At 60.9% G+C, this 26205-nt stretch overlaps 2 protein-coding genes across 5 annotated transcripts; one reads left to right on the top strand and one right to left on the bottom strand.

Moving 5' to 3' along the window:
- The first annotated feature begins 95 nt into the window (after window positions 1–95).
- On the top strand, window positions 96–20568 carry DDX54 (DEAD-box helicase 54). Its single transcript, XM_042911329.1, has 20 exons — window positions 96–334; window positions 3157–3286; window positions 4661–4731; window positions 5304–5492; window positions 5581–5630; window positions 6443–6484; window positions 6609–6704; window positions 7358–7479; window positions 7590–7651; window positions 7732–7863; window positions 9270–9480; window positions 11630–11764; window positions 13192–13422; window positions 13521–13594; window positions 14319–14525; window positions 15613–15755; window positions 15854–15967; window positions 16634–16738; window positions 16966–17078; window positions 19030–20568. The coding sequence occupies exons 1-20, from the start codon at window positions 161–163 to the stop codon at window positions 19260–19262; spliced, it is 2634 nt and encodes an 877-aa protein (XP_042767263.1). The 5' UTR covers window positions 96–160; the 3' UTR covers window positions 19263–20568.
- Window positions 19341–26170, bottom strand: CFAP73 (cilia and flagella associated protein 73). Of its 4 annotated transcripts, none has more exons than XM_042911335.1 (8): window positions 25968–26170; window positions 24243–24357; window positions 23621–23725; window positions 23088–23288; window positions 22362–22583; window positions 21917–22075; window positions 20285–20370; window positions 19341–19415 (listed from the first exon to the last, which is right to left on the bottom strand). In XM_042911335.1, the coding sequence occupies exons 1-7, from the start codon at window positions 26021–26023 to the stop codon at window positions 20296–20298; spliced, it is 933 nt and encodes a 310-aa protein (XP_042767269.1). In that variant the 5' UTR covers window positions 26024–26170; the 3' UTR covers window positions 19341–19415; window positions 20285–20295. The 4 variants fall into 4 exon arrangements, with proteins under 4 accessions (XP_042767269.1, XP_042767271.1, XP_042767270.1 ...); XM_042911337.1 differs by having other exon boundaries at window positions 21917–21985; XM_042911336.1 differs by having other exon boundaries at window positions 24243–24348.
- Between the last annotated feature and the right edge of the window lie 35 nt (window positions 26171–26205).

The following is a 26205-nucleotide window of genomic DNA, read 5'->3' as shown; positions in this document are numbered from 1 at the left end:
CAGGGGTGGGTCCGTGTGTGCGCCCCAAGCCTCCCGGGACTGCAAAAGGGGAGGCAGCGCAGGCGGGGCCACGTAGACGCGGCGCCCCCTCCTCGGCCGCGCCGTTAGTACGTCCCCGCGGGCCCCGCCCCCTTCCCCGGTTCCCTGCGCCGGGGCCCGCATGGCGGCCGGCACGCGCCCGGCGGCCGGACCTCGGTCCCGTGCTGCCATGGCCCAGTGGAGGAAAAAGAAGGGGCTGCGGAAGCGCCGAGGCGCGGCCTCCCAGGCTCGCAGCAGCGACTCAGAGGACGGCGAGTTTGAGATTCAGGCGGAAGATGACGCCCGGGCCCAGAAGGTAGGAGCGCGGGGCCGGGACACACTTTGGAGCCCGAGCCCCAGCCCCCCGCATCGCCCCGCGCTTGGGTTTCCCCAGCGGGGGAAGTGGTCACAGCTGAGGGTGGGGAGAGGTCGGCTGGCCGGGGGTCGGGGGCAGGGCCGCCGGCGTGAGCACGTGCGCCCGTGCCCGTCACGCCGCGGCTCGCGATGGCCCAGAGCCTCTGCGTTCCGGGGTCCGGGGCCTGCGGGGCCTTCCTGGCCGGCTTTTGGTCGCGCGCGCCTCATTGGCTAGTTCTCGCCCAGGGGGCGGGTCCTCGCTCCTTTTGGTCCAATGAAAAGTGCGGGTGCCGAAGCTCCGACTTGGAGAGTTTGCGGGATTCTTGTGAGGTTAAATTAAGGGGAGGCTGGGCCGCGTGGTTTGAGGCATTGACGCCGCCCTGGGTAACCAATAGTGAATTAAACATGCGTTTGCTGGCCAGGCTCCGTGTGCCGGGCTCCTTGCTGAGAACTTTACATGCCTTATTTATTTAATCCGCACCCCAGCCCCTTGAGCCAAGTGGGGCTTTCCCCATTTTCCAGAGGCGGACCCTGAGGCCTAGAGGGGTTCAGGAGCTTGACCAAGACTTCGCAGCTTGTGAGCGGGAGAGTCAGGATTCAGACCTCCGGTTCCAGGGCTTGTACTGTTTCCGCGACTGAGTGCCAACTGTATGCAAATGGGGGGGGGGCGGGTGTGAGCACCACTCATGCGAAAGAGCTAGAGCCCATTATTTCCCACAGCCGTGTGACCAGACGGTGTCTGACACGGAGCAGGGTCTGGATAAGTAGATGAAAGAGTGGATGTTTATATGAAGAGAGGGATCTATGCGCCTCCAGGTCAGGGAGCAGACAGGATCTTACCGTGTTGCCTCACCCCAGTGAACCCAGTGCTTGGCATACAGTAGGTGCTCTATGAATGTGGAGAAATTACTAAGGCACAGGAGGGCACAGAGAGCAGGTGCCAAAGAAGAGCCCATGGTTCTGGTTCAGACAAAGAGCTTCGCCCTGTGTTCAAATGTGGCCCAACCCTGTACTGGCTGTGGAACTTTAGAGAAATTGCTTCACCGCTCTGTGCCACATCTGGAGAGGGCAGAAGTTTCCACATGCATAGGAAGCAGATGATTATGTGCTGCCCAAAGACTGTTGCAAGGATGAAATTACAGTGTTCGTGCATTCGGCTCATTCAGTAAACATTTCGGGGGCCCCAGTGTGTTCCAAGCACTTTGTTTTCACAGGCCGACAAACTTTTCCTATTCAGGACCAGATGGTAAATGTTTTAGGCTTCATGGGGCCACGTAAGGGCACTGTCTGCTTTGTTTGATTTTTTTTTTTTTTTTAATCTTTAAATGTGTAAAATCCATTCTTAGCTCACAGCTCTGGCCCAGACAGTTGTAGGGACGATAGAGGGTCACAGAGGAAAGAACATAGACTCTGAAGCCAGGGTTCAAATCCCTGCTGACCGTGTGAGCCTGGGCAGGTCACTTCATGGCTCCGTGCCTCAGTTTCCTTCTCTCTAAAATGGACAGACTAATAGTACCTACTTCCCAGAGTCGCTGTGAGGATTAAGTGAGCTAATTTATATGAATGCTCAGAGCAGCACCTGGCTTAGAGGGAGCACCACGGAAATTTTAACCATTATCATGAATTAGTGCTCCAGAAAGTTTTTTTTTTAATTTCTTTAAAATTTTTTTAATGCTTTTTATTTATTTTTGAAGGAGAGAGAGATAGAGCATGAGCAGGGGAGGAGCAGAGAGAGAGGGAGACACAGAATCCGAAGCAGGCTCCAGGCTCCAGGCTCTGAGCTGTCAGCACAGAGCCCGATGTGGGGCTCGAACTCACGAACCGTGAGATCGTGACCTGCGCTGAAGTCGGACGCCTAACCGACTGAGCCACCCAGGCGCCCCCAGAAATGTTATTTCTGAGAACCAGGGGGACAGTCCTGTGGTCTGAGAAGGCTCCCCAGAGGAGGTGTCTGGGTTGGGTATAGCTGTGCCAGCACAAGTGAGAAGGTTCTGGATAAGCAGGAAGAAGGCCAACAGGAGAGAGAGAGCAGAGTGGGGACAAGTGATGGACCAGAACAGGGCAGCTTGGAAAGTCTAGTACCACACACACACTGCATGCTTTGGTTGACCCTCTAGAGTTTTTGATTTTTTTTTTATGTTTTATTTATTTTTGAGACAGAGAGAAACAGAGCATGAGCAGGGGAGGGGCAGAGAGAGGGAGACACAGAATCTGAAGCAGGCTCCAGGCTCTGAGCCCTCAGCACAGAGCCCGACGCGGGGCTCGAACTCACGGACCGCGAGATCACGACCTGAGTCAAAGTCGGACGCTTAACCGACGGAGCTACCCAGGCGCCCCTAGAGTTTTTCATTCGGGCTTTGAATGACAGGCCAGAATGACAATGATGGTGACACCCCAGGCATGTGTTGGGTGCTGTTCTAGGCTTTCTACTTAACCCATTTAGTCTTTACAACACCGAGGGAGGCGTGTGCCGTGGTCCGTCTTCCACGTTTCCCAGATGGGGAAACACAGACTCAGGGAGATAAAGTCTCTGGTCTGAGGTCTCACAACTGGTAAGTGACAGTGGGGATTGAAAGCTAGGCAGTCCGTCTACACAGCCCACTCTCTGACCCCCTGCCCTGCCCTGCCCCAGTTGTAGGAGAGCCCTTTCGCAGAGAAGTCACGTGATCTGGCAGGGGCAACATCGGCCTGAATGTGGGGGGGACGTCCGCAGCAAGACATTCCCTGTCCCCCGTGGTCTGTTTGTGCCTGGAGTGACACCGCCTCTCCGTTCCTCCCTCCCAGCTGGGACCTGGCAGACCCCTGCCCACCTTCCCCACCTCGGAATGCACCTCCGATGTGGAGCCCGACACCCGGGACATGGTACGAGCCCAGAACAAGAAGAAGAAGAAATCCGGAGGCTTCCAGTCCATGGGTGGGTGAGCCAGGCATCCGGGGACAGTGGGGCAGTAGGAGCAGGGGCTCGTCGTGCCCTCTGCGGTGCGCGACTGATGTCTGCTCTGGGCCCAGCACCGTGGCAGCTGTTCGGTGCACTGAGGCCTGGCCCAGCGAGAGAGCGGTTAAAGCAGTGCTGGCGACAGAACGGGCCAGGACATTCGGGGATTTCCTGCGTGACAGGATGCGTTTCAGAGCAGAGGGAGGGAAGGTGGACTGGCTCACCGGAAATAACGCTAAACCCTCTTTCTTGCTGTTTACAAATCAGTAGCACCCGGCACAAAGATTTAAATGTCAAGGTGAATATTTTTGTAATTCTAAAAAAAAGAAGCCCTTTGTAAGTATGATCTGAACATTGTCCAATTTGACTTGTTTTCAATCAGACATGTGTATGCCGAAAAAACGCTGTGAACTGAGTTAAAGTAAATGCTGTCTCAGGGATGTACTTGCAACCTTTCGGACAGATACAGGGTTGATATCCTTGATATACAAAGAGCTTTTACGAATCAATAAGAAAAAGATACCCTAATAGAAAATTGGGTGAAGGAAATGAATAGTCGGCTCGCAAAAGGAATTTAGACAGCAGGTTCATGTACTAAAACTGTGCTAAATTTCATCAATAATTAGAGAAAAAGCAAATAAAAACATTTACACGTGGCTACTCTCTGCCTTTCTGAATTGTAAAAATGAAGGATTGACCAAAAACCAGCTACAACCATGGTACTTCCCTGTCCCCAGGCCTCCTTTTGCCGTCCCATTGCCGCAAGGCCCGTCCCATTCAGTCTCTAAAGGCCACCTCCCTCACACGGGACCACGTGCTTCATTTGTCAGCACCCACGCCCGTGCCCATCACGGGCCCTGGCAACTTACCACCCTTTCTTTTATCTATAGAAAATTTCAAACGTATCAAAAACTAGAAAACAGTGAGCTCCCAGTACCCATTGCCAGTTTCAACAGTTAGTCCTGTGTCCTCTGTCCCCGTCTTCCCGGAGGATTCTAAAGCGAATCGCAGACCTCCGCTCTGGTATCCCTGAATAATTCCCACATGCCTCCAGGAGACGCAGGAGCTTACCACGCCTGAACAGGCACAGCTCCCCAGCACCCTGCGAGCCCCTGCCACTCTCAGACCCCAGTTGTGTGGTGGCACTAAGTGTGTTCAAAGCAATCCCCAGGAGGTTCATGTCCCCCCCCCAGTCAGCAGGCACGTCTCCCGAGTCTCTCTCAGTTTTATCCTGTCGCTTTTCTTTTCTTCTGGCTGTTAATTTGTTGATGACACAGTCATTTGTCCCGTGTAGTTTTCTGTAATGGGCCCTAGGGTCTCCCCTCCCCCTGACCATCCCTGTGTCTTTCCCAGGCTTGAGCTACCCAGTGTTCAAGGGCATCATGAAGAAGGGCTACAAGGTGCCAACACCCATCCAGAGGAAGGTACGAGATGGGGCAAGTTAATGGAGTTGGGGAGGAGGGGATGACTGACTTGGTCCTCCTGTCCAGCCTCTTGACAGCCACCCCTTGTCCCGGCTGTCACGTTGATCCCCTCTTAGTCTGGCTGAAGCCCCACACAGCTGGTCCGTTTCACAGGTGGAGAAAGTCGGGCCTCTTTGCCATTTGAGCCTCCCCCTGGCTGCCTACCGCTGAGCCCCCGCCCGGGCAGCTCACAGGCACCCCATTGTCACCCCCTGCTTGTGGGTGTTGTCCTCGGACATTTAGCCAAGATGTAGACAACGATTCTCTGGGGTCCTGAGGAGGAGGAGGAGGAGACAGGGAGGTAGAGTCTGGCTTGACCTAAAGAACGGTGTTTCAGCCCCGGAAAGAGGTGGGGGTAGTGAGCTGCCTGTCCCTGCAAGTGTACAAATAAGCCTTGGCAGGAATGGGCTCAGGACTGGGCAACAAGCCCCTTCCCACTTAACAAGAACCCCAGTTCGCCCACACCCCGGGGGACTCGACACTCTGGATCGCGTGGGGCTGACCCTACCCTTCCCCTGCTCATGCCTCTCCAGACCATCCCGATGATCCTGGATGGCAAGGACGTGGTGGCCATGGCCCGGACGGGGAGCGGCAAGACGGCCTGCTTCCTCATCCCCATGTTTGAGCGGCTCAAGACCCGCAGCGCCCAGACTGGGGCCCGTGCCCTCATCCTCTCGCCCACCCGCGAGCTGGCCCTGCAGACCATGAAGTTCACCAAGGAGGTGTGTTGGGGCCGGGGCCGCTGGGCTGAGCTGGGGCCGGTCAGGGAGGCCTGCGCGGGCTGAGTCATCCCTCTCTCTCTCTCTCCAGTTGGGCAAGTTCACAGGCCTCAGGACCGCCCTGATCCTGGGCGGGGACAAGTAAGTGTGCCCTTGCCCCGTGCCACGGTCACCACCATGGAACCATACCCCGTGTCTCCAGGGTATCAGATTGAGCCTGGGTTGCTCACGAACAGTGTCCCTGCACACTCCTCAAAGGAGGGAAACGTGCAGTAAAACACCAGGAATTTCCCACATAGCTCCGACCGAGGTTCCGGAACTCAGACCGAGGATCCGGGGCTCCCGAAGGAGCCACCAGTGCGCAGGGTCAACTAAATGGGTAGCTCGGTTGTACGTGTTTTAATACGTGCACGTACTTGTGAGCTGTTGCCCAGACATCAGGGAGGTCTGTAATCGCCCCAGTGGGAAAATGTGCTGGTACCACCTTCTGGCGGGTGTGTGTGCGTGTGTGTGTGTGTGTGTGTGTGTGTGTGTGTGTGTGTGCGCGCGCGCGCGCACAGTCAGCACACTTGTCCCACAGATGAGCACCCTGGGAAAGTGGGGGCTTGTGATCGCCAGAAACGCCTCCCTGGGCTGTGCTAGGCCACACTCAAAATTCTGGCTCCCCCAGGGGTCCCGAGGATGTTTCAGAGGAGGACTCAAGTTAGGGCTGTGTGCCCAGGGGTCTGAGGGCAAGGACGGGAACCCGGTGGGAGTTCTTTGTGGTATCGGTCCTTCTGTATGTTTGAACTTGTAAGTCTTGTCAGGGCAGTGCCTCTGCCTAGTACGACAGCAATAGCCTTTCCCCGGCGTCTGAGCCTCGGGTTGGGGTGTGGGCCTCGCCTGGGTGTCTGGTTATGGAGAGGGACTAAAGTGACCCGTTCCGTCTCGCTCGCACCTCCTCTCCCCCCTAGGATAGAAGACCAGTTTGCAGCCCTGCACGAAAATCCCGACGTGTGAGTTTGGGTTGAGGATGGCGGTCTGGGGCCCCTTCCCCGATGGCCGACTGCTGGGGCGTGCGGGGAGGGCTCTGCCGGCGGCCCTGGCCCCGGGTGACCCAGCCCGCGCCCCCCCTTGCAGAATCATCGCCACCCCCGGGCGCTTGGTGCACGTGGCTGTGGAGATGAACCTGAAGCTGCAGAGCGTGGAGTACGTGGTGTTCGATGAGGCAGACAGGTGAGGCCGCGGGTGCCCCGCTGTGCACCCGCGTCAAGGCTGGCTCCAGGGCCGGGAGGAAGGACTTTGCCGGGAGAGACGCGCGTGGCCTGCCCAGAGCAGTGCTTTCCCAAACGTGGGCCACAGACCCGAGGCGGCACCGGAGCTGACACGGCCTTCTGGTTTTTATTTTGCGTTTGCCTCCGGTATTCGCTTTTAGGGGCACCAAAGACAACAGCAAAACAACCAACAGGCGGTGTCAGAGAACTAGAAAGGAGCAGCACACGGCTGGGAGCGCAGACAGGGGTGGGATCACATAGCAGCCCCGTGAACTCGGGTGAATCTGAGGGTCCGTGGGCCTTGGCGGGCTCATCCCCGGGCTGGGGACCCAGCGGCCTGCGCGGGCAGGTGCTGGGAGAGTCGGTACCCGAGGACACGAGACGGGGGCGGGGGCTGCCCGCACTGGCTTCAGCGGGACCCTGCGCATTCCTGAGAACAGACACAGTTTTTAGGTCGGTGCTGCTGGGGCTGAGGAGGTCACGCGGAGGAAAGGGGAGCCGGAGAGCGCGTCGAGCACGTGGGCCGCACGCCAGAGTGCGGTGGGGGCCGGGGCGCGGGTTGGGGGCTCGCGGGAACCGAAGCCCGTCTCCCGACCCCCGCCCTCTGTCCCCCAGGCTCTTCGAGATGGGGTTTGCCGAGCAGCTGCAGGAAATCCTCTGCCGCCTCCCCGGGGGCCACCAGACGGTCCTGTTCTCTGCCACGCTGCCCAGGCTGCTGGTGGAGTTCGCCCGGGCCGGTGAGTGAGCCGGGCCGCCGCTGGGGGTGGGGGCCGGGTGTGGGGGGGGTGGGGCTTGGCTTTGTGACTCCCTCCCCCCACCCCCCCTTCCCTGTGCCGACCGACCGCAGGCCTCACGGAGCCCGTGCTCATCCGGCTCGACGTGGATGCCAAGCTCAACGAGCAGCTCAAGGTGAGGCTCCGCCCGTGCCCCTTCCTGGGCCCGCGGCCGAGGCCCCGGGAGCCCACCCTCCGCCGCCCCTCTCCCCGCAGACCTCCTTCTTCCTCGTGCGTGAGGACACCAAGGCCGCCGTGCTGCTCCACCTGCTGCGCACCGTCGTGCGGCCCCAGGACCAGACCGTGGTGTTTGTGGCCACGAAGCACCACGCGGAGTACCTCAGCGAGGTGAGAGGGGCCCTGAGGGAGCCGCGACGGGGTTGCCCAGGGCCGCCCTTCCCGGGGGGGGGGGGGGGGGGGGGGGGCCAGCGCCTCCTCCGAGGCCCCCCCCCCGGAGCTGCAGCTCCGTGTGCGGCCACCAGAGGGCAGCACCAGAGCTGGACGCAGGCCAGGGCCGGAGCCCTTTTGTTCTTTAACTTTTTATCGTGAAGAATTCTGAACGCACACTAACATCGGCAGGTGGCGTGACTGGCTCCCAAATACTCGGGTATCAGCTCGCAGCCGGTCTTGAGTTCTCTGACCCTCCCCCGCAGCCAGGTTATTTGGAAGTACATCCCCCACAATCCTACCGTTTCTTGTACGTTTTCAGTGTCCCCCGGATCTCACATTTTAAAGTGGAGACGTACCCTGCAAGCTGGAAGCTGTGTAAGGAAGGCGTCCTAAGCTCACGAGAGCAGCTTTTTTTTTTTTTTTTTAGTGTTTATTTTTGAGAGAGAGAGAGATAAGAGACAGAGAGCAAGCAGGGGAGGGGCAAAGACAGAGGGAGACACAGGATCCGAAGCAGGCTCCAGGCTCTGAGCCGTCAGGACAGGGCCCGACGCGGGGCTCGAACCCACGGAGCATGAGATCGTGACCTGAGCCGAAGTCGGATGTTTAACCATCTGAGCCACCCGGGCACCCGTTACGGGAGTAGCCTAATGAGTTTTCCATACATACATACCTGTGACCCTTGGCGTGGGGCAGTCTGCGTGCCCCGGAGGCTGCCGGGGCCCCTTGCCAGTCGTCACCACCTACCCCGGGTCGGCCCCACCTGGGGTCTGTGTTCTGAGGACGCAGCTCACTGGGTTTCACTTGGCTGACGCGCTTTTAACGGTGGTTCCTCTGTGCAGCTGCTGGAATCACTGATGAGTAAAACCAAAGTAGTAGTTGTTGAAGAGCAGTTCACACCGTCACGGCCCTTCTTGCGTTCCAGGCCCTGCGCTCAGCCCTGTGTGCGTATTGGCTCATTTAATCTTCACAGCAAGGCTACAAAGAGGGAACTCTTAGTCTCCTCATCCTACAGATAAGGAGAGTGAAAGCACAGAGAGGTTAGGTAACTTGCCCAAGGTCACACAGCTTCTTAGCGGCAGAGTTTGTGTCCTGGGCCGGTACTTCTCTAGGGGACACCTCAGCACCTGTCCTCTGCTTCGGTACTCAAAACAGCCCTGCAGAGACGTGGGGTGAAGTCCCCTTGGTGCTGATGAAGACACCGGGCTGGACCTACCCCCAGAGCTGGGACTCGGACCACAGGGACCCGACCCCAGAACCCTTGGTCCTACCACCACACCGTGGCACCCCCGCCATGGCCTGGCCTGCTCTCCCGCCTCCCGCCAGCCTCCTTACCCCTCTCCCTCCCTCTCGCCTTCACTCCGCAGCTGCTGACGACGCAGGGGGTGAGTTGCGCGCACATCTACAGCGCCCTGGACCAGACGGCCCGCAAGATCAACCTCGCCAGGTTCACCCACGGCAAGTGCTCCACCCTCATCGTGACGGACCTGGCGGCCCGCGGCCTGGACATCCCGCTGCTGGACAACGTCATCAACTACAGCTTTCCTGCCAAGGGCAAGCTTTTCCTGCACCGCGTGGGTGAGGAGTCGGGAGCTGGATCTGGGCCCCGGGCGGGGGCCGCGACCGCGGGGCTTGGAGCCACAGCTGGAGAACTCGAGGGCCCACGGGGAAGGGCCCGTGCGTTCGCATCTCCGGGGCAGGGCGCGGGCACGATTCCCACGGCTCTGAGCGCCGATCCCCCTCCCACTTCGACTCCCCGTCCTGGGCTCGCTGCCTCCCTTTGCTGTCATGGTCCCCGATGACATGTCCCCTGAGCCCCTCCTCCTCACAGCCCCCTCCCTGCAACTCTGTCACTTTGTCTGGTCAGCTCCTCTCCTTTAAACCTTCACACAATTTAAACACCCGCAGACCCCTCTGCCTCCTGTTCACCCACGGCGGACAGGAGCTCCTGACTTTGTCGAGTCCGCGCGTGAGGCCCCCCTTCCTCTCAGCCCTCCCGGGCCAAGCACTCTTCCATCTCCAGTGATAAAAGTAAGGCACGCGCATAGCAGGAAAACTACAAAACGAAACAGAGCAATGGAAGGCAGTAAGTCACGCGCCTCTCGTTAGTGATGTGATGGCCACTCGATGGTCCCCCAGCGCTCCTGCGGGGCCAGGTGCCAATGTTTTACTCGCTCTTTTTGTCTTTGTGACAGCCTTACGTAGCGGGTGTCGACGGCATCGGCTCTTGTTTCACAGATGAGGAAGCTGAGGCCAGGGAGGTTAATAACTGGCCAGGGGTCATACAGGTAGCAAAGTGGGGCAGCTGGGGCTGGAACCCCTTCTTCACCGCCATCCCTTCTTGCCTCCCTGGTGACATGGCTGTCACTTTGCTGTGTCCCTTGTCACTGCTGTCTTTTTAAAAACAGCGGTAAAACATACATAGCACACAGTTACCGTTTTTAGGGGTGAGTTCAGGGGCAGGGAGTACGTTCGTATGGCTGTGCACTCATCACCACCAGCCACGTCCAGAACCTTTCCTTCTTTCCAAACTGAAGTTCCGTTCCCATGAAACACGAGCTCCCCATCCTCCCTCCCCCAGCCCTGGCCACCACCATTCTGCTTTCTCTGTCTCCTTTTCACTCACGAACGTGCGAGTTGCATTTGTAAATGCCGGTAAGGTAACCACGCGTCCGTGAGAGAAGAATCTGGCCGGCAGGTTCCGTGTATTCAACGTCGTTGAATGAGTAAACGGTGGCCACCCGTGGTGGGCCCCGGGAGAACCGCCTCCACCTCCAGTCGGGGTGTGTGGGAGGCGCCATCTGGGTCCCCTGCTGCGGGACAGGGGGCCTGGTCTCCCTTTGGTTGCTGCTTGTGGTGCCCTGGTTCCCATGGCTCTGGGGAGGGGTGGCTTGCAGGTTCCTTGTGGGGTCCACAGAACCCCCAAGGGGACTTTCTCCTGTGCTCTGTGACCAACTGTGAGTCAGACCACCCCAGATGAACCTCCTGAATATGGAGACACTTTGTTTTTACGAGAGGCAGAAACAAGCCCAAAGTAGGGTCACACTGGGGTTCGCTTACCACAGAACGAGAGTCGCCGGATATTCCTTCCTGTAACCTGTTTCTTCCATCAGTGTACGTCGTGCGTGTTTTTCGCTCACCATTAAGCGTCATTCTATGATGGGTGGGCAAGTTGTGTTTGTAAAGGACCAGAAAGTAAAGATTTGAGGCTCTGGGGGCTCAGAGTCTCAGTGATCTCTGCCGTTGTAGCGTGAAAGCAGCCCTTGAAAATACGTAAATGAAGGAGCGTGGCTGTGTGCCTGTGGAACTTTATTTATACAAATAGGCAGGGGTCCGGCTTTGGTCACCAGCCACAGTGTGCTGGCCCCTTTCCTCGCCTGTGTAAGTCCCACCCTGGGGTTTCCAGCTCGTTCATTTAGTCAGTTCTCTGTCAGGTCTTTGGGGGAAGATCTCCCAAAGTGGGGACACTGCACACTTTTGATAGTGATGACGAGCTAGGTGCCTTATCTTTGTTTCTGCTGACTTCCCAGAGCGCAGCGTTGACTCGTGCGCTCGTGCAGGGAACCCCGGTGATCGTTGGTGCCCCTTCTCCTTTTGTAGTTGGGGACAGCGGCTCGGTGAGGTGCGGCCTTGGCCTGGCGTGCTACTTTAGAGTGGGGCCAGTGGGACTCATGCTGGGCCGTGGAGTCCCTTGTCTTTGCTTCAAGTTGACCTTTTCTTCTCACAGGCCGCGTGGCCCGGGCGGGCCGAAGTGGCACAGCCTACTCTTTGGTGGCTCCAGACGAGGTCCCCTATCTGCTGGACCTGCACCTGTTCCTCGGCCGTGCCCTCACCCTTGCCCGCCCCCATGAAGGGCCCTCAGGTGAGCAGAGGCCGGGGCACCGGGACAGGAGTTCCCTGTGGGTCCCCTGTGGGTTGCTGGTGCAGCCCGGGGTGGCGCTGTCCTGGCTTGGGGAGGAGGTAGGCCTCGATTTGGCCCCGGGGTGAGATCCCCGTATTTTAAATTCAGGATTTCACATAAAAATCCAGGTTTCTGATGTCTTTCGGAAAACAGTCAGGTCTGCCTGTGCTGAGTCTGCCTTTTCCTGGGGTTGCTGTACAGGCAGTGCTAGGCCACATGCCTGGATAGATGCCCCCCTCCTCTCCCCCCCCGCCCCCGGTTCACCGCAGCCTTCACCCCCCACTTCTCGTGTGTGCCCAGCCGCTGGAGGTATATGTTTGAAACCCTGCACTTAACTGAGTTTCTGGGGCAGTCTCAGGCAGGTAGAGGGAGACTCGGGTTTAGGCCGAGCTCACAGAACTTTCCTTCGCTCTCTGTGGGGTGGGATCACGTAGGGCAGGAAACGGCGGTCACGGCAGCCTCCACCTATGGGCCTGCCACCCGTCGAGCCCTCAACGCACACGTTCTCGTGCGTTCGTCGGAGAATTTGTGAGGCCAAGCCACGCATCCCGCGTTCCTTGTTACCGAGCAGGGAGGCGGGAGGCCCGGTGTAAACGGACCCCGTGCTCGGGGCCTGGACACGGCATACAGCCCTGCACGTGCTCGCCGGGCACCCACCGTGCGCCGCCTCTGTGCCTCGGAGCGTCAGGAGCCCCTGCGGCCGAGCCCCTGGGCCCGGCACCCAAATGCCATTCTGGAGCCTGTGGCAGGCCCGGATCGACACCGGGCGGCGGGGGTGGGAGGGGCAGGGAGAGGGAAGGAGCCCCCACGGCAGCGTCCCAGCATGACGCCACCCACAGAGTGGTTGGCCTTCAGTGGAGACCATCCTGCGTCTGCCTGAGCGCCAGCCAGGGTGGGTGGCCTGGCCCGGGGCCCACTGCGTGCAGAGGAAGGCCGGCCGGCAGGCTCCTGACTCGGCGTGGGGGCCGAAGAGCTGCTGGGCAAGACTCCCGACCCCTGCTGAGCCTCAGTTTCCTCCTCTGTAACAGGGGAGTGTCGTGGCGGTTCGGTGGTCTTGTGGGCGAGTCGGCAGAAGGCAGTAGCCAACAGCTTGGGCTTTGCAGGGCATACGGTCCGTGGCACCTGCTCAACCCTGCCCTTGGAGCACAAGTTAGCCAGGGGCAGTGAGAAAACGGATCCGTGGGGCCGAGTTCCAGTACGACTATATTCGTAAACACAGGCGGCGGCCCTGGGGCCGTAACCGTGGGCGCCCGGTTGGGCACATCCGCGCGGCTGGCGGTGGGAGCTGCTCCGTACCTGCGGCTCGTTTCGTGATTCTGGGGCCGGTGAGGGGAGGGCCGGCCGCAGGCCGGGGCCGGGCCGGACGGGCTCTGCGTGTGTGCCGGCAGGTGCGGTCGGTGGGGACGGGGCGCTGGGCCGGGTGCCGCAGAGCGTGGTGGACGACGAGGAGGGCGGCCTCCGGAGCGCCCTGTCGGCGTCGCTGCAGCTGCGGGGCCTGGGCCGGGTGGCCGACAACGCCCAGCAGCAGTACGTGCGCTCCCGGCCCGCGCCCTCGCCCGAGTCCATCAAGAGGGCCAAGGAGCTGGACGTCGCGGGGCTGGGCCTCCACCCCCTCTTCAGTGAGTCCCCGCTTGGGGCACGGGACGGGGGGCGGGGGCGGTGGGTGGGCCCCGCTGAGCCTGCCCCTGGCCTCACGCCTCCTCCCCACGCCCGCCAGGCTCGCGCTTCGAGGAGGAGGAGCTGCAGCGGCTGAGGTTGGTGGACACCGTCAAGCACTACCGCTCGCGGGCGGTGAGTAAGGGGGTGAGAGCACACGGGGGGCGGGGCGGGGCCCTCTGCGGCCTGGGGTCACGCGGTGGCCGCCGTGGAGCCGGGACTCCGGCCGAGCCCCCCGCCCCCAGCGGGACCCCGGGGGGGGCTTTTCCTTCGGAGTTTGCGGGTTCTTTGTTCTCAGCTCTGGTTCATCGGTATCTCTAGAGACGCCTCCCGTTCTAGAACCCTCCCGGCTGGTCTGCAGTAGGTTCACCACGTGGCAGCCATCTCCTGCCACTTCCAGAGGGGTAGACTGAGGCTCACAGCGGGGAGTGACGTGTCAGAGGCCCGGAGCTGGCTTTCAGTAGCCTGTCATCCCCTCTCGACGCCCCCTGAGCACCCCACCTGGTGCCCGTGCGGGGCACGCGTGGAAACACAGAGAGACCTTCCCGGGAGTGGGCAAGCCAGGCAGCCGGTATCAGGGGAGGAGAGCTGGAGAGTGTCATCGTTACGAGCACTGGTTTCAGAGCCACGTGAACTGGGCTTGAGATCCCACCCTGGCTTGTCTCAGCTGTGTGACCTTGGGTTGGTTACTTGCCCTCTCTGGGCCTCCCATTTCTAGTGGCGAAACGCAGGTAACGAGAATAACCACCTCGTTGAAAGGACTTGGAGAGAAATGCCATAGGGAGCCCCCCAGACTGGTGAGGGCAGGGCCGGGGAGGAGGCGGCCCGTGGGTGAAGGACTCCTGTGTCCCCTCCGCAGACCATCTTTGAGATCAACGCCTCCAGCCGGGACCTCAGCAGCCAGGTGATGCGCGCCAAGCGGCAGAAGGACCGCAAGGCCATCGCCACCTTCCGGCAGGGGCGGCAGGGGCGGCAGGAGGGCCCAGGCGGCCCAGGCCCAGGCTGCCCGGCACCCCGGGAAGAGAGGCCTGAGGAGGAGGAAGAGGCAGCGGGAGAGAGTTTGGAGGTATGGGCCCCACCCTGGGGACCCTAGATTCTGGGCCTGGGGGGTAAGGGCAGAGTGGGGGCTGTTCTCAGGGCTCTGAGCAGTCGCTGCGGGTGGATGCCGGGTCCCACCCCTGACACGTGCAAATCGGTAACTCGGAGCCTCAGCCTCCCCGTCGCCGAGTGGTCCCTGTGCCTCGCCCAAAAGCCCGGTGCCGGAGGTGTCTCAGGATCCAGGATCTTCAGGGTGGGTGCCCTGTGTAGACCTAACACCCCACGGAGGTCTGGGGGGTCACTGCTGTCGGAGGCATCGGAGGTCCTGCAACAGGACGTGACGTGCGGCCCCCACGCCGAGGTGACGGGCAGCCTCTTGGTGGCTCAGCTCGGCCTTTGCCACCAAGTGCATTTCAGGGAAGCTCATTTTCAGAACCTTGTGGACCAGGGCACAGCAGCCAGTTGACAACGGTCCCTGGTCTTGGGCCCGCAGGGCAGATTCACGGCGGCACCCAAGGGTCCCTAGTGCTGGCTGTATCATTGTCATGGTCACCGTGACCGTCTCAGCCTGAGGCCCGGGGCAGGAGGAAAGGGGCAGAGGGGACTCTTGGGAGCAGTGGGGCATGACGCAGGCAGCTTCAGACGTGGGACCTTCGTGCCGGAAGGCAGGCCGGGGGGACACGGACAGCCTGTCCACCTGGTGGGCGAGGTCCTGGATCTGCTCGTCCACCAGCATGCCCCTTTTCTATTTGATTTGGACAGAGGGCTCAGCGGCCAGAAACTGCAGGTGAAAACCCTGGGACTAGTCCATACTGTGTAGAGCCAGGCCAGGCCCAGAGAGGGGCAGGGCCTTGCCTTGGTCACGCAGTCTGAGGGACCAGCCTGGGGCTGGAGGGTGGGTCTTGCCCCGCTTGGCACCACAGCCCCCCTGTCCCCCACCCGGTCCGCTCTGCCGGTGCTGAGGCGGTGCCGGAACGCGGACGAGGAAACTGAGGGCGGAACTGGCAGTACCAAACTTTTAGCCCCTGGCTCTCGACTCCGGCTGGACTGGAGGGTGGAGAGGCCAGCTGGGCTCCCCGGGGGCTGCCGGTGTGACCGGGGCTTCTGTCCGCCAGGATGTCTTCACAGAGGTCATAGGCCGGAAGCGGCAGCAGCCGGGACCTGAGCGGGGAGCCAAGAGGCGGAGGGAGGAGGCCCGGCACCGGGACCGGGAGTTCTATATCCACTACCGGCCCAAGGATTTTGACAGCGAGCGGGGGTCAGTGGCTGGCTGGTCCTGGGGTGCGGCAGGTCGGGCCTGATGGGCTGGCCGTTGACCCTGTGACCTGTTCCCCCCCACCCCCCCCACCCCTGCAGCCTGAGCATCAGTGGGGCTGCGGGGGCATTCGAGCAGCAGGTGGCTGGTGCTGTCCTGGACCTGATGGGGGATGAAGCCCAGAACCTGACCAGGGGCCGGCAGCAGCTCAAGTGGTAAGCGAGCGAGCGAGCGCCCTCCGTGCCCCCGTCTGCCACGTGGTCCCACACAACAGGCCCGTGGCCCCCTGCCCATCCTGACTCCTGTTTGATCCTCTAGAGCGGGAAATCCCCCCCCCCCCCCGTTTGTGCACAGCCTAGATGGTGACCCCCCCCCCCCGTGTTGTCCCACGTGATCACACACAGAGAGGACAGTGACCCCACCCCCACCCCCACCTCCCGCCCCCTGAATTTCATCATACACAACAGGGTATGATCCATCTTGACCCATCTGTCCTTTTTGCCAGCTCGTCTTTCTAGACAGAGCCCGTGACCCATTCCTCCTATTTGGACTCTGGTTCCAGAGGAGTGATAGGACCCCACCCAGGGTCGCAGGGCCAGGAGGTGGCAGAGTAGGATTGGGACCCTCCCAGAGGGGCCCCTAAGACTGTTCCAGGCCCCCCAGTTCCCGGTGACCCCACACCTGGGCTGCCAGGAAGAGACGAGCAGGGGCAGGGAACAGGCCTTTACTGAGCATTTGCGTGCTAGGCACAGGCACGCTGCCTCCCTTGAGTCCTCTCAGCCAGGCAGTGAGAGGGCCGGGGTGGAAACAGGCGCCGAGGGCAAGCGGGCCGCCCCGGCCCCCTCCCTCCATGGCAGCCCTCCCAAGTCCCTCTCCCGCAGGGACCGTAAGAAGAAGCGCTTTGTGGGACAGTCAGGCCAGGAAGACAAGAAGAAGATCAAGACGGAGAGTGGCCACTACATCAGCAGCTCCTACAAACGGGACCTGTATCCGGGGGGTGGGGCCGGGGGGTGGGGCCAAGCGGCTTCTATCCGGCGTCCCCTGGAGGTGGGAGCTGGGTGGGGGGGTGGGGCCCAGGGGGTGGGGCCAAGCGGCTCCTGCTGCCCCCGCCCCCCAGAGGTGGGACCTGTGTCTGCCAGCGGGGCAGGACCCGCTACGTAGGTGTCTAGGGCACCAGGGTCCAGCACGCAGCCTCCTTAACACCGTTTCCCAGCTACCGGAAGTGGAAACAGAAGCAGAAAGTCGATGATCGTGACTCAGAGGACGAAGGGACATCCCAGCAGCGAGGCCCAGAGCGAAGAGGGGGGAAGCGGGGCAGAGGCCAAGGTAGGACGGTCCTCAGAACAGACTGGCAAGTGGCCCATTAGATCATCTGGGCATTTGATTCTCTTTGATCGGGGCCTGAGCCCTTGGGCCGGCGCCAGGCTGCAGTGGGATTTGAACGGGCTGTGTCGGCAGGGCCTGCGCTCCCCAGGCACGGCGTGGTCAGCTGCCCTGCACGCCAGGGCCGGGTCGGCCCTGTGGGGCAGAAAGGCCACCTGGTGGCAGCAGTCAGGACCCCTGCCATGGCCTGAGGGGCGATGGCCCCCGTGCTGCCCTCACCTCTGGGAGTGAGCTTGCTGTCTGTCAGAGGGCTCCCCCTTGCTCTGGGGGAACGGCCTCTATGCTGGGCACGCCACACGTGACCTGGGGGCGAGAAGATACAACGTCTTCTAGGTGAGGGCAGCGACCCAGCCTGGGTGCTCCCATCCAAGGCCTCCCCGCAACCCTGCAGGGCTGGTCACTGCCTCTTGGGTGCCTCTGCATCCGGGCCCTGTTCCATGTCCCAGCTGCTAGACTCGTCCCCATCCTCACTCCGGGCCTCCTGGAGGCCGTGCTCCCTCTCTGTCGGCACTCCTCCTCCTGGGCTGGGCCTCCCCTGTCCATCCCTCTCGGTCTGTCTGTGGTTTTCTCAGAAGCGTCCTCTCTCTGGGTCTCAGTTTCTGTCTTTGCGTCTGTGACTCTAGATCCCTGTCCCTGATCCTGTCTCTCTCTTCATTCTTTCTCTGTCTTCTTTCTTCGCATCTCTCGGTTGTTCTCTGTCCTCTCTGTCTCCTGCTGTCTCCCTCATTGTTTCTGTTTCTTTCTCTACACACACATCTCCCAGTGTTGGTCTCTCCCCCTCCCTGTGTCTCTATGTCTCTCTATGTCTCTCTTTTCCCTCTCTGTGTCTCTGTCTGTGTCTCCATCTCCCTGCGCCTCTGTGATGTGGCCCTGCCTCCGCTGGGCTCTCTCACCCCTCGCTGCCCAGCCCCTGCCCACCTGGGATGGAGCAGACCGCTGTTCTGGGCTTGCAGGCGGGCGGCTTGTGGGGAGGGGAATATGGCCTGGGGGCCTTGGGAGGGAGCAGCTGTTCTCCCTCCAAGCTTTGTCCCCATAGGAGGTGACGGGCCCCTGTCAGGCGCCCCGGCCCCAGTGGAGACATCTGGGGCCGCCTTAATGATCATCCGTGTGGGAGCCCTGAAAAGGTCACTCTCGTGGGAAGGGAGGAGCCAGGCAGGGAGAGGGAACATGGTAGAGGAGGGGGACCCAGAGCTTCGTGGGGAGCCAGGAGGCAGGGGCTAAGTGCCCTTCTGGAGACCTGGGAAAGCAGCCCAGGTGAGGCCATTGACCTGGGCTGCTGCCACTTTGCTGCGTGACCTTGGGCAAGTCCCTTCCCCTCTCTGGCCTTCTGTGACTGCTCTGCTACCAAAGGAAGGTTAAGCTAACAAGCCTAAGGCATGCAATCCAGGGAGACAAGGATTGGAGTCTTTGTCCACCAGTGCTGGGTCCCCAGTTGCTTGCCATGGAGCACATGCTCAAGAAATCTTTGTTGGATGATCTGTAGTCGTGATAATTAACCTCAGGAGGCTCTTCCTCTGGGCTAGGCCTTGTTCTGAGCACTGTCCACATAGTAACTCGTCTGCTCCTCATTGGGACCCAGTAGGCAGGTGCTATTATCTGTCATTCAGAGTGGGGAACTGAGGCTCAGAGAAGTTAAGTGACTTGCCCGAGGTCCAAGAGGTCCCAGCTGGGATTTGAACCCTGGCAGGGTTGGCTTGGGGTTCCGTGCTATTGACCACAGCAGCAGACTGTGTAAGCTTTATTGAGCACCTACGACGTGCCAGACCCTGGGGCCACAGCAGTGAGCACAGCACGGGAGTGGGGCCCCCCCCGAGGGGCGGTCTGGAGGCCCCCGGAAGGGGAGGAGCCGGGAGCCATCCCGGAGGCTGAGCTCCTTGGATCCCTGTCTTGGCAGGCGCGTCCCAGCCCCGCACCCCAGCTGGCCCTGCAGGCCGTGTGCGCTCAGAGCTCAAGACCAAGCAGCAGATTCTGAAACAGCGGCGCCGAGCCCAGAAGTTGCGCTTCCTGCAGCGTGGGGGCCTCAAGCAGCTCTCCGCCCGCAACCGGCGCCGCGCCCAGGAGCTGCGGCAGGGCGCCTTCGGCCGGGGCGCGCGCTCCAAGAAGGGCAAGATGAGGAAGAGCATGTAAGGAAGGTGGCCCGGCCCCCGGGCCCAAGCGCGGACATCGGCAGACGTCCCCTGTCTACACCGCACGCCTGGCCCGTGCCGGGCGCTGGCGGAGCTCCCCGCGGGCGCCGTCATCCGTGAGGAGTGTCGTGCGGCCACGGAGCGCCAGCAGCCTCTGCCCAAGACGAGACATTTAAACGGTCTTTGAGGGCGCACGGGAGTTTGCCAGCTAGGTCGGGACGGCCAAAGCCCGAGTTGGCGACCCCGCCACTGCCACTTCCCCGCGTTCTGGGTGGTTCCTGAGCCCGGAGGTGGCGGCCACACGGGTCCGAGCCCTGAGTGCCTAAGGCCCGGTGATGTATTTTTAATGTAATAAACCTTTATCAAGCACCCCCCGTGGAGCAGGAGCGCAGTCGGCCCAAGGAGCTGGAAGGGACAGGGGCCTGACGAGCTGTGAGGGCATGGGCTGGGGGAGGGGAGGGGAAGTGGGTGGGAGGCAGAGGGCTCAGCTGTTCCCCTCCGGCTGTGAAGGGGTTAACACGTCCTCACCGCTCCGCAGAGGTCAGAAGCTGTACTGGCCTCTGCCCTCCAAGCCTTGGGGTCCTGGGACGGTCAAGGCAGCCCCCGGCAGCTGGGTTCTCACCTGTGCCCGTCCGCAAGAGAGCCTTTGTGAGCAGGCACCCCGCGAACGGGTGTTTGCTGTGTGGCTCTCTTGCCGAGGCTGTTTTACTCACCAAACACCTGCCTAGAATTTGCCAGAATTTGCACCAGGCTTCGTTCCAAACACCTGACAGACATCAGCTTGTTTAATGCCGTGACTGTCCTGGGAGGCAGGACCCGGTGCCAGGCCATGTGGTGGATGAGGGACTGGTGCCCCCCAGCTAGCCCACATTTATTTAGTTCTTGCTGTATACCTCTCATGCACTTCCCACGGCAGCCCCAGCGGGCACGGCTGTCCCAACTTTCCGGTGAGAGCCACTCAGCACATACCCCGCAGGAAGTGTGCACTTCCCTTCCAGGGGGCCCCCCTGTCCCCCTGCTTACCTGGGTCAGGGCTAGCAGGCAGGTGTGGGCTTGGCCTGCCCAAGACTGGCCAGCATGGCAGAGAGGTCCAGAATGAACAGCTTCACCTGGGGGTCCCCAGCACAGCCAGAGTCCCATCCCAGCCCCCGCGTATCCCGTCCCCACCCTCCACCCCAGGATGCTGCAACGCAGGGTTTGGGGGTGGAGACCCCTATTAAAAGCCAGCAACGTGCTGGTTACCAGCAGCCGGCAAACCTGCCCTAAACTGTTCTCGGTTCTTCGGGTCTCCGTTCCAACCCCCGAAATGGTTTGTGGTTGTCGGCAGGTACCCTCATAGTTTCCTAGCTGGCTATCACTTGCGTTACAATTAAAAGTATTTTTATTTGCAATGATTCGTTTCCCCCCTTTTAAACAGATCGGGCATATTCACCGGTGTCTGGTCTGCTCTTCTCTCCAAACACTCCCAGATTTTGTCCTAATTAAACTTATTTATTGATACGAACTTCATGAACGCCCATGGGTCCACTGCCAAGAGCTAGAGCTTGAACGAACTTATCTTTGGGTTCTCCCTTAGCATTTGTCACAGAGAGGGAAACTATATTTCTAACAAAAATAGGAGAGAGTTAGGTTACCCCTTGTCGTAAGTGGAGGACAACTGGAAAAATGCTACAATGAACACAAAACCCAGTCTCTGCATTCTGGTCGGCCACTGTCGCCTCCACGGGGTGTGAGGCCCAGGCCCAGAGACCAGAGAGCACTACAGGGGTTAAAGGTAGAGTCGCCCCACAATGAGCCTTTCTCTTTGGTAGAATCGGGGTTGGTTGAAAAGGGACGGGCATTTGCCTGCTACGTCATAACTGAGCCTCTGTCCCTTCTGGAGTCGTGCACCGCAGGGTGCTGGGCCACACTTGGGAGAAGCGGAGACATCCATCCCTCTCCGGGTGTGGAACAAAGGTAGGCTCCCGGGGCCCCAGTTCCTGGAGTTTGGTTGGGGTCGAGGGTGCTGGGCGCAGGACAGGAGTGGCAGGGGCTGGGGTGCCTCCTTTTGTGTTTCTTCCGCTTAAAGGAACCATGCTCTGGGTCCCCATTAGGAACAACAGAGGGGTCCGAAACCCCCTCCCTCTGTAAACCATGTCACATATTCTGCAACCTTGCAAACCTGAACGACTTGGGCCACAGTGCCATTGCTGGTGCCCTTGTGCAGAAAGACGAGGGCACGGCCCCGCCCTCCCTCTCCCTGGGGAAGCAGAGGCCTGTCCCTGCCAGGAGCAAGGGTGAGTCTCAACCTGGTTTCTTATTGACGTCACACTTGTTAATGCTGTCTGAGCCTGGGACGAAAGACAGACTCTTGGCCTAAAGTACAATATCGTCACACACCTCGGCCCTTGGGCGCAAGTGAGAGGCCTGGGACCCGGAGAGGGGCCTGGCGGCTTGCTTCTGGCCACAGAGCAGATGCCCCGCTGAGCCAAGACCAATCTAGCCGCCTAGGCAGGGTTCCCAGGTGGCCACAGAGCCCACGTCCCCCCCACCCCGGGGTGTGGGGGGGCTGGAAGCGTGTGCCCTGATCACAGAGGGTCATACTGAACCCGGAGACTTCAGGCCCTGTGAAGTTCTGAATCTGGGGGTTGGAGGGCACGTAAGGAGGGAGCGCACCTGCTCCAGCTGCCCCTCAGTGTCCTCGATGTCCAGGGCAGGGGGGTGCGTCTTGTGCCGGCACACTAGCTGGAACAGGTTGAGCGCTGCTATCCTAGTGCGTCCCAGGAGAAGGGTCTTCTCTGCCCCCGTGTTCTGGATCTGAATCCACTTGGATTCCTGCAGAACACCCCGCCCCCTTCCCCGATCAAGGTTTGGGCCTGCTGAGGAGGGTGGGGGGAGCCCCCTCCCTTCCCTCCAGTCTGGCGCGCTGGGCGCCTCCGGGAGAGGAGTGCAGGAATTGGGCGTCAGGTTGGACTAGGACTGGCCTCCTGTGTCCGGAAGCGCGTTAGCGCAGCTCCCCTCCGGGGTAACCACTGCCTTCTGCTCTTAGCACTCGTGGCACTCCTCTCCGGAGGTGGGAGGCTGGGGTCCCGGGCGCCCACCTCCTCCCTCCCGGCCGTACCCAGCGCAGCGTGCGCTCCCTCGCGGCCTCCAGGCGCTGCAGCAGCTGCGCTCGCCGCTGGCCCTGCCCGAGCAGCTCGCCCTGCCCCGCGTCCCGCAGCCGCTGCAGCCGAGCGCGCGCCTCCTCCAGCTCGGCCAGCCGCTGGCGCTCCGTGAGCCTCAGCGCCGCCTGCATATCGACCAGGCCGTCGAAGCGCGCCACCAGCTCGGGGACCTCTTGGAACTAGGGTGCGGTCAAGATGGGGATTCAGCCGGCCCGCAGCCCCCTCCCCTCCCCTCGCCCTCCGGCCCTGCGGCGCCTCCTCGGTTAGCCCACGTGCAAAATGAGGGTATCGCACGGCCCCTACCCCAGAAACGAGGACTACTGTCGCCCCTCCCCACTCCAGCATAAAGCCTAGCCAACTTCACTGCCTGTGATTAGTATTAATTTATGGTTCCGTTCAACCGGTACCTATTGAGTGCCCGGGCACACCCCCTCCTTCTCCTGTGTGCCCCTGAGTGAGAGTTACCATTCTGAGCCTCAGTTTCCTCATTTGTAAAAATGGGCGGGGGCACCCGGCTTTTCCCCCATGCGGTTGACAAGAACAGGACTTACATCACCGGGCGTTGGGGAGAATTCAGAGCAAACCTTGTCGCTGGCATACAGTCAGTGCTCAATAAGTGGTGATTCCTGGCATACAGTCAGCGCTCCAGTAGTGCACACCCAAAGCCTCCGCAGGGTACTCACCTCCGGCAGCTGCTCCCGCACTCGCCCCAGCAGGCGCGCGCAGGGCTCCAGGCGCTCCAGCCGGCACCGCAGCCGCGCGCGCTCCCGCTGCAGCTCCTCGAGCTGGGCCCGCAGCCGTCGGGCCTCCGCCTCCCGGCGGTCCGCCCGGAGCCGCTCCTGGGCCGCCCTCCGCAGGGCGCGGCTGCGCCGGGCCTCGGTGTCCTGAGGAGGCGGACGGAGCGGGGGCGACCGCCCTCGGGACCCGGGAGCCCGCGGGGCTCGCTGCTTCCACCGCCCCAACCCTTGGCGCGCCCAGCCGTGGTAGCAGCCAGGTGGCCCGTGGGCAGAGTGAGCAGTAGCTCTGATTTTGGTCCCTCTCCTCTCCCCCCACGCGTTTTGAAAACTCGAATACGACAGGCGGTGCGTGTGTATTTCCTACTCTACAACCTCTTGTATTAGTCAGCACACTTTTAAACTTCCCGAGCGAGGCTGCGCCTGCAGGAGAGAGACTCGGTGACCCGCTGACCTGCCTCCCCCCAGCAGTCTCCACCCACCTTCAAGAACTTGTCAAAGCGGACAAAGGACCCCTGTAGCTCCTGCTCCTTCTGTTCCAACTGTTCCCAGCGTTCTTTCAGCGCTGCTCTCGTGGTCTGGAACACCTGGGGGAGGGGAGGAGTGGGTGTCTGTGTGTTTGGGGGTCCAGGTTATCCAGAACTTCCAGGATCCCACTTATCTGTTGTTCCTGAGCTTGTCCGCACACCCCTGCTCGAACCCACCCATGGTTCCCACCACCCCGATGAAGCCCAAATGCCCCCCGCAGCCAGCTTCCCTGTGCGTCCTTCTGGCCTCGTCTCACCTACTTCCTCTGACACTCTGCCTTCCAGACGTTCATCCACCTGTGTTTTGTCCTTGCCTTCCAGTTTTGCATGTGCTGTTCCCTCTGCCTGCTTCTCCTTCCTCACCCCACCCTCCTTTACTGGCCAAGCCGACTCGCTTGCCCTTTCCCAATCCCAAGACATTACTTCCTCCAGGAAGCCCTCCTTGACCACCCCTTCGTGGAGATAGAGGCTTCCTCTGGGCTCCCGCAGCGTCTTCTCAGTGCTTCCCCACCTGGACACTTGTGGTTTTTTTGGTCTGGGGTCCCAAAACGTCTCCGGGACTGCAGTGGAGGCTCACCTCCTTCTGGGCCTGCAGGCCTCGGTCCGCGTCTACCAGCTCCTGCCTCTTCTCCAGGAGACGCAGCACCGGCGGGAAGTGGTCCACGCTTTGCTCCGGGATCTTCCTGGAGGAGCTCCAGGAGGAGGCAGGGATGAAGGAGGCAGAGGGTGGGGCCCCCAACCCCCCCCCACTAGTGCCTGAAATACCCCCATTGGCCCCACGCTAGCTGCTGAATTTATTGAATTCATTCAATAAATTGTACCGAGCACCTACTCTGTGCCAGGCATCTTTCCAGGCACTGAGGGGTGCAGGTGTCAGAGCATCCGAAGCGGGCTCCGAGCTGACAGCGGAGAGCCTGATGCGGGGCCCGAACCCACAAACCGTGAGATCATGACCTGAGCTGAAGGCAGTCGCTTAAGCACCTGAGCCACCCAGGTGCCCCCCTTTTTTTTTTTTTTTTGAAAGAGAGAAAGTGTGCACACAAGCGGAGGGGCAGCGGGAGGGGGGAAGAATTTTTTTTTTTTAAGTTTATTTACTTATTTTGAGAGAGAGAGAGAGCGTGCATACGAATTGGGGATGGGTAGAGAGAGGGGGAGAATCCGAAGTAGGCTTCAAGCTATCAGCGCAGAGCCTGACACGGGGCTCAATATCACGAACCTGAGCGAAAATCAAGTCGGTTAAGGAGGCTCAACCGACTGAGCCATCTAAGCGCCCCAAAAGGAAATCTTTCAATAGGGAGATGAAAAAGTGTCTCAGAGGAGACTCTGAGGTCGTCTGGGCAGAGACGCGAAGGGCAAGGGGGAGTGAGCATGTGGACACCTGCAGGGAACAGCCAGTGCGAAGGCCCTGAGAGGAGGATCTTGGTTTGTGGAAGAGCTGGAGGCTGCTGTTGGGGGGCAAGGGCCGTAAGAGAGGCAGGGCCGCCGCCGGGGGACCGGTGACGGGGTTCCGGGATAACACAGAGATAGTGTGGTGCTGGTCAGGTGGTTGTAGGGGAGAGGTGAGGAGGGTAGGTTCCGGCTACAGCGTGAGAGCAGAGCTGCTGCCGTGATTGGAGGTGGGGGGAAAGGAGAGAAGGATGAACTCAGAGCCGGAAGGCGGGTGCTGGTGGAAGTCTGGATGGGGCGCAGGGGAGACCAGCTCCTTGCTGCGGCCAAGCTGCGTTGGGAAGGCTGTTCGGCCTCCCTCAGACGTCCCTGGGAGGGCTCCAGGAGGAGGCTGGGATCTGGAGGCATGCTCTGGGGGGGGGGGCGGGGGGGGGCACAGTGCTGCACACAGCCCTCCACGGCGCTGTGTAGAGAGCAGAAGGGAGGCTCCAACAGAATGTGCCGGAGGGCCTTCCGGGCACCGGTCCGGTCCAGACCGACACTGAGCTTGGGCCCCTCGGTCACTGCTGAGCCCAAAGCAGGCACCCGGCAAGCTTCCTCTACTCCTCCTTTAAAGCGCAGAGCTTTGCAGGGATTCCCATCTCAGTGCAAAGGATCGAATCGCAGCCGGATGGCAGCCAGGGGTGGGGATCCGGAGCAGAGGCTGTTAACCCAGCTCTGCCCTAACTAGCCCAGAGACCGGTTTCCTCTGAGCCTCAGTTTCTTCCTCTGTGAAGTGGGGACGGTGATACCCCAGCAGGAGTTGCCCAAGGAAGCCAGACGCTTCACCACCAGACGGTGGGCGAGAGGAAGGCACGGGTCATCCCGCCCGCTTCTGCCCTCCTTCCAGCCCTCCCTGCCATTCCAAGACACTCACGCAGGCAGTTTCTCTTGCAAGGCCAGTCGGAAATATTCCTCCCAGGGCACCGCCATTGTGCCGGCATTCACCCCGGGCTTTCTTTCCACGGATGGAGTTTTGCACCAGCCCAGGGGGCCCTGGGGGCTTCTGATGTTCTGATGGAGGGCTGTGTGGCAGCGGGCTCTGTGCTCCGAGAAGGCGGCCACCTAGCCTGCCTTGGTTGCCGGGGCAACCAACCACACAACATTCCACGGGC

Source organism: Panthera leo, chromosome D3 (assembly GCF_018350215.1).
Source record: "Panthera leo isolate Ple1 chromosome D3, P.leo_Ple1_pat1.1, whole genome shotgun sequence".
Classification (NCBI taxonomy): Eukaryota; Metazoa; Chordata; class Mammalia; order Carnivora; family Felidae; genus Panthera; species Panthera leo.
The sequence above is the reverse complement of the archived record's forward strand: the minus strand, read 5'-3'. Positions and strand labels throughout refer to the sequence as shown.

Coding starts and splice junctions, on each gene's coding strand:
- DDX54 (XM_042911329.1), top strand. CDS start 161: ATGGCGGCCGGCACGCGCCCGGCGGCCGGACCTCGGTCCCGTGCTGCC. Junction 335..3,156: donor ATGACGCCCGGGCCCAGAAG/GTAGGAGCGCGG, acceptor CCTCCCTCCCAG/CTGGGACCTGGCAGACCCCT. Junction 4,732..5,303: donor CAACACCCATCCAGAGGAAG/GTACGAGATGGG, acceptor ATGCCTCTCCAG/ACCATCCCGATGATCCTGGA.
- CFAP73 (XM_042911334.1), bottom strand. CDS start 26,023: ATGGCGGTGCCCTGGGAGGAATATTTCCGACTGGCCTTGCAAGAGAAA. Junction 24,358..25,967: donor TTGCAAGAGAAACTGCCTGC/GTGAGTGTCTTG, acceptor CTCCTCCTGGAG/CTCCTCCAGGAAGATCCCGG. Junction 23,726..24,242: donor GCCTGCAGGCCCAGAAGGAG/GTGAGCCTCCAC, acceptor CCCCTCCCCCAG/GTGTTCCAGACCACGAGAGC.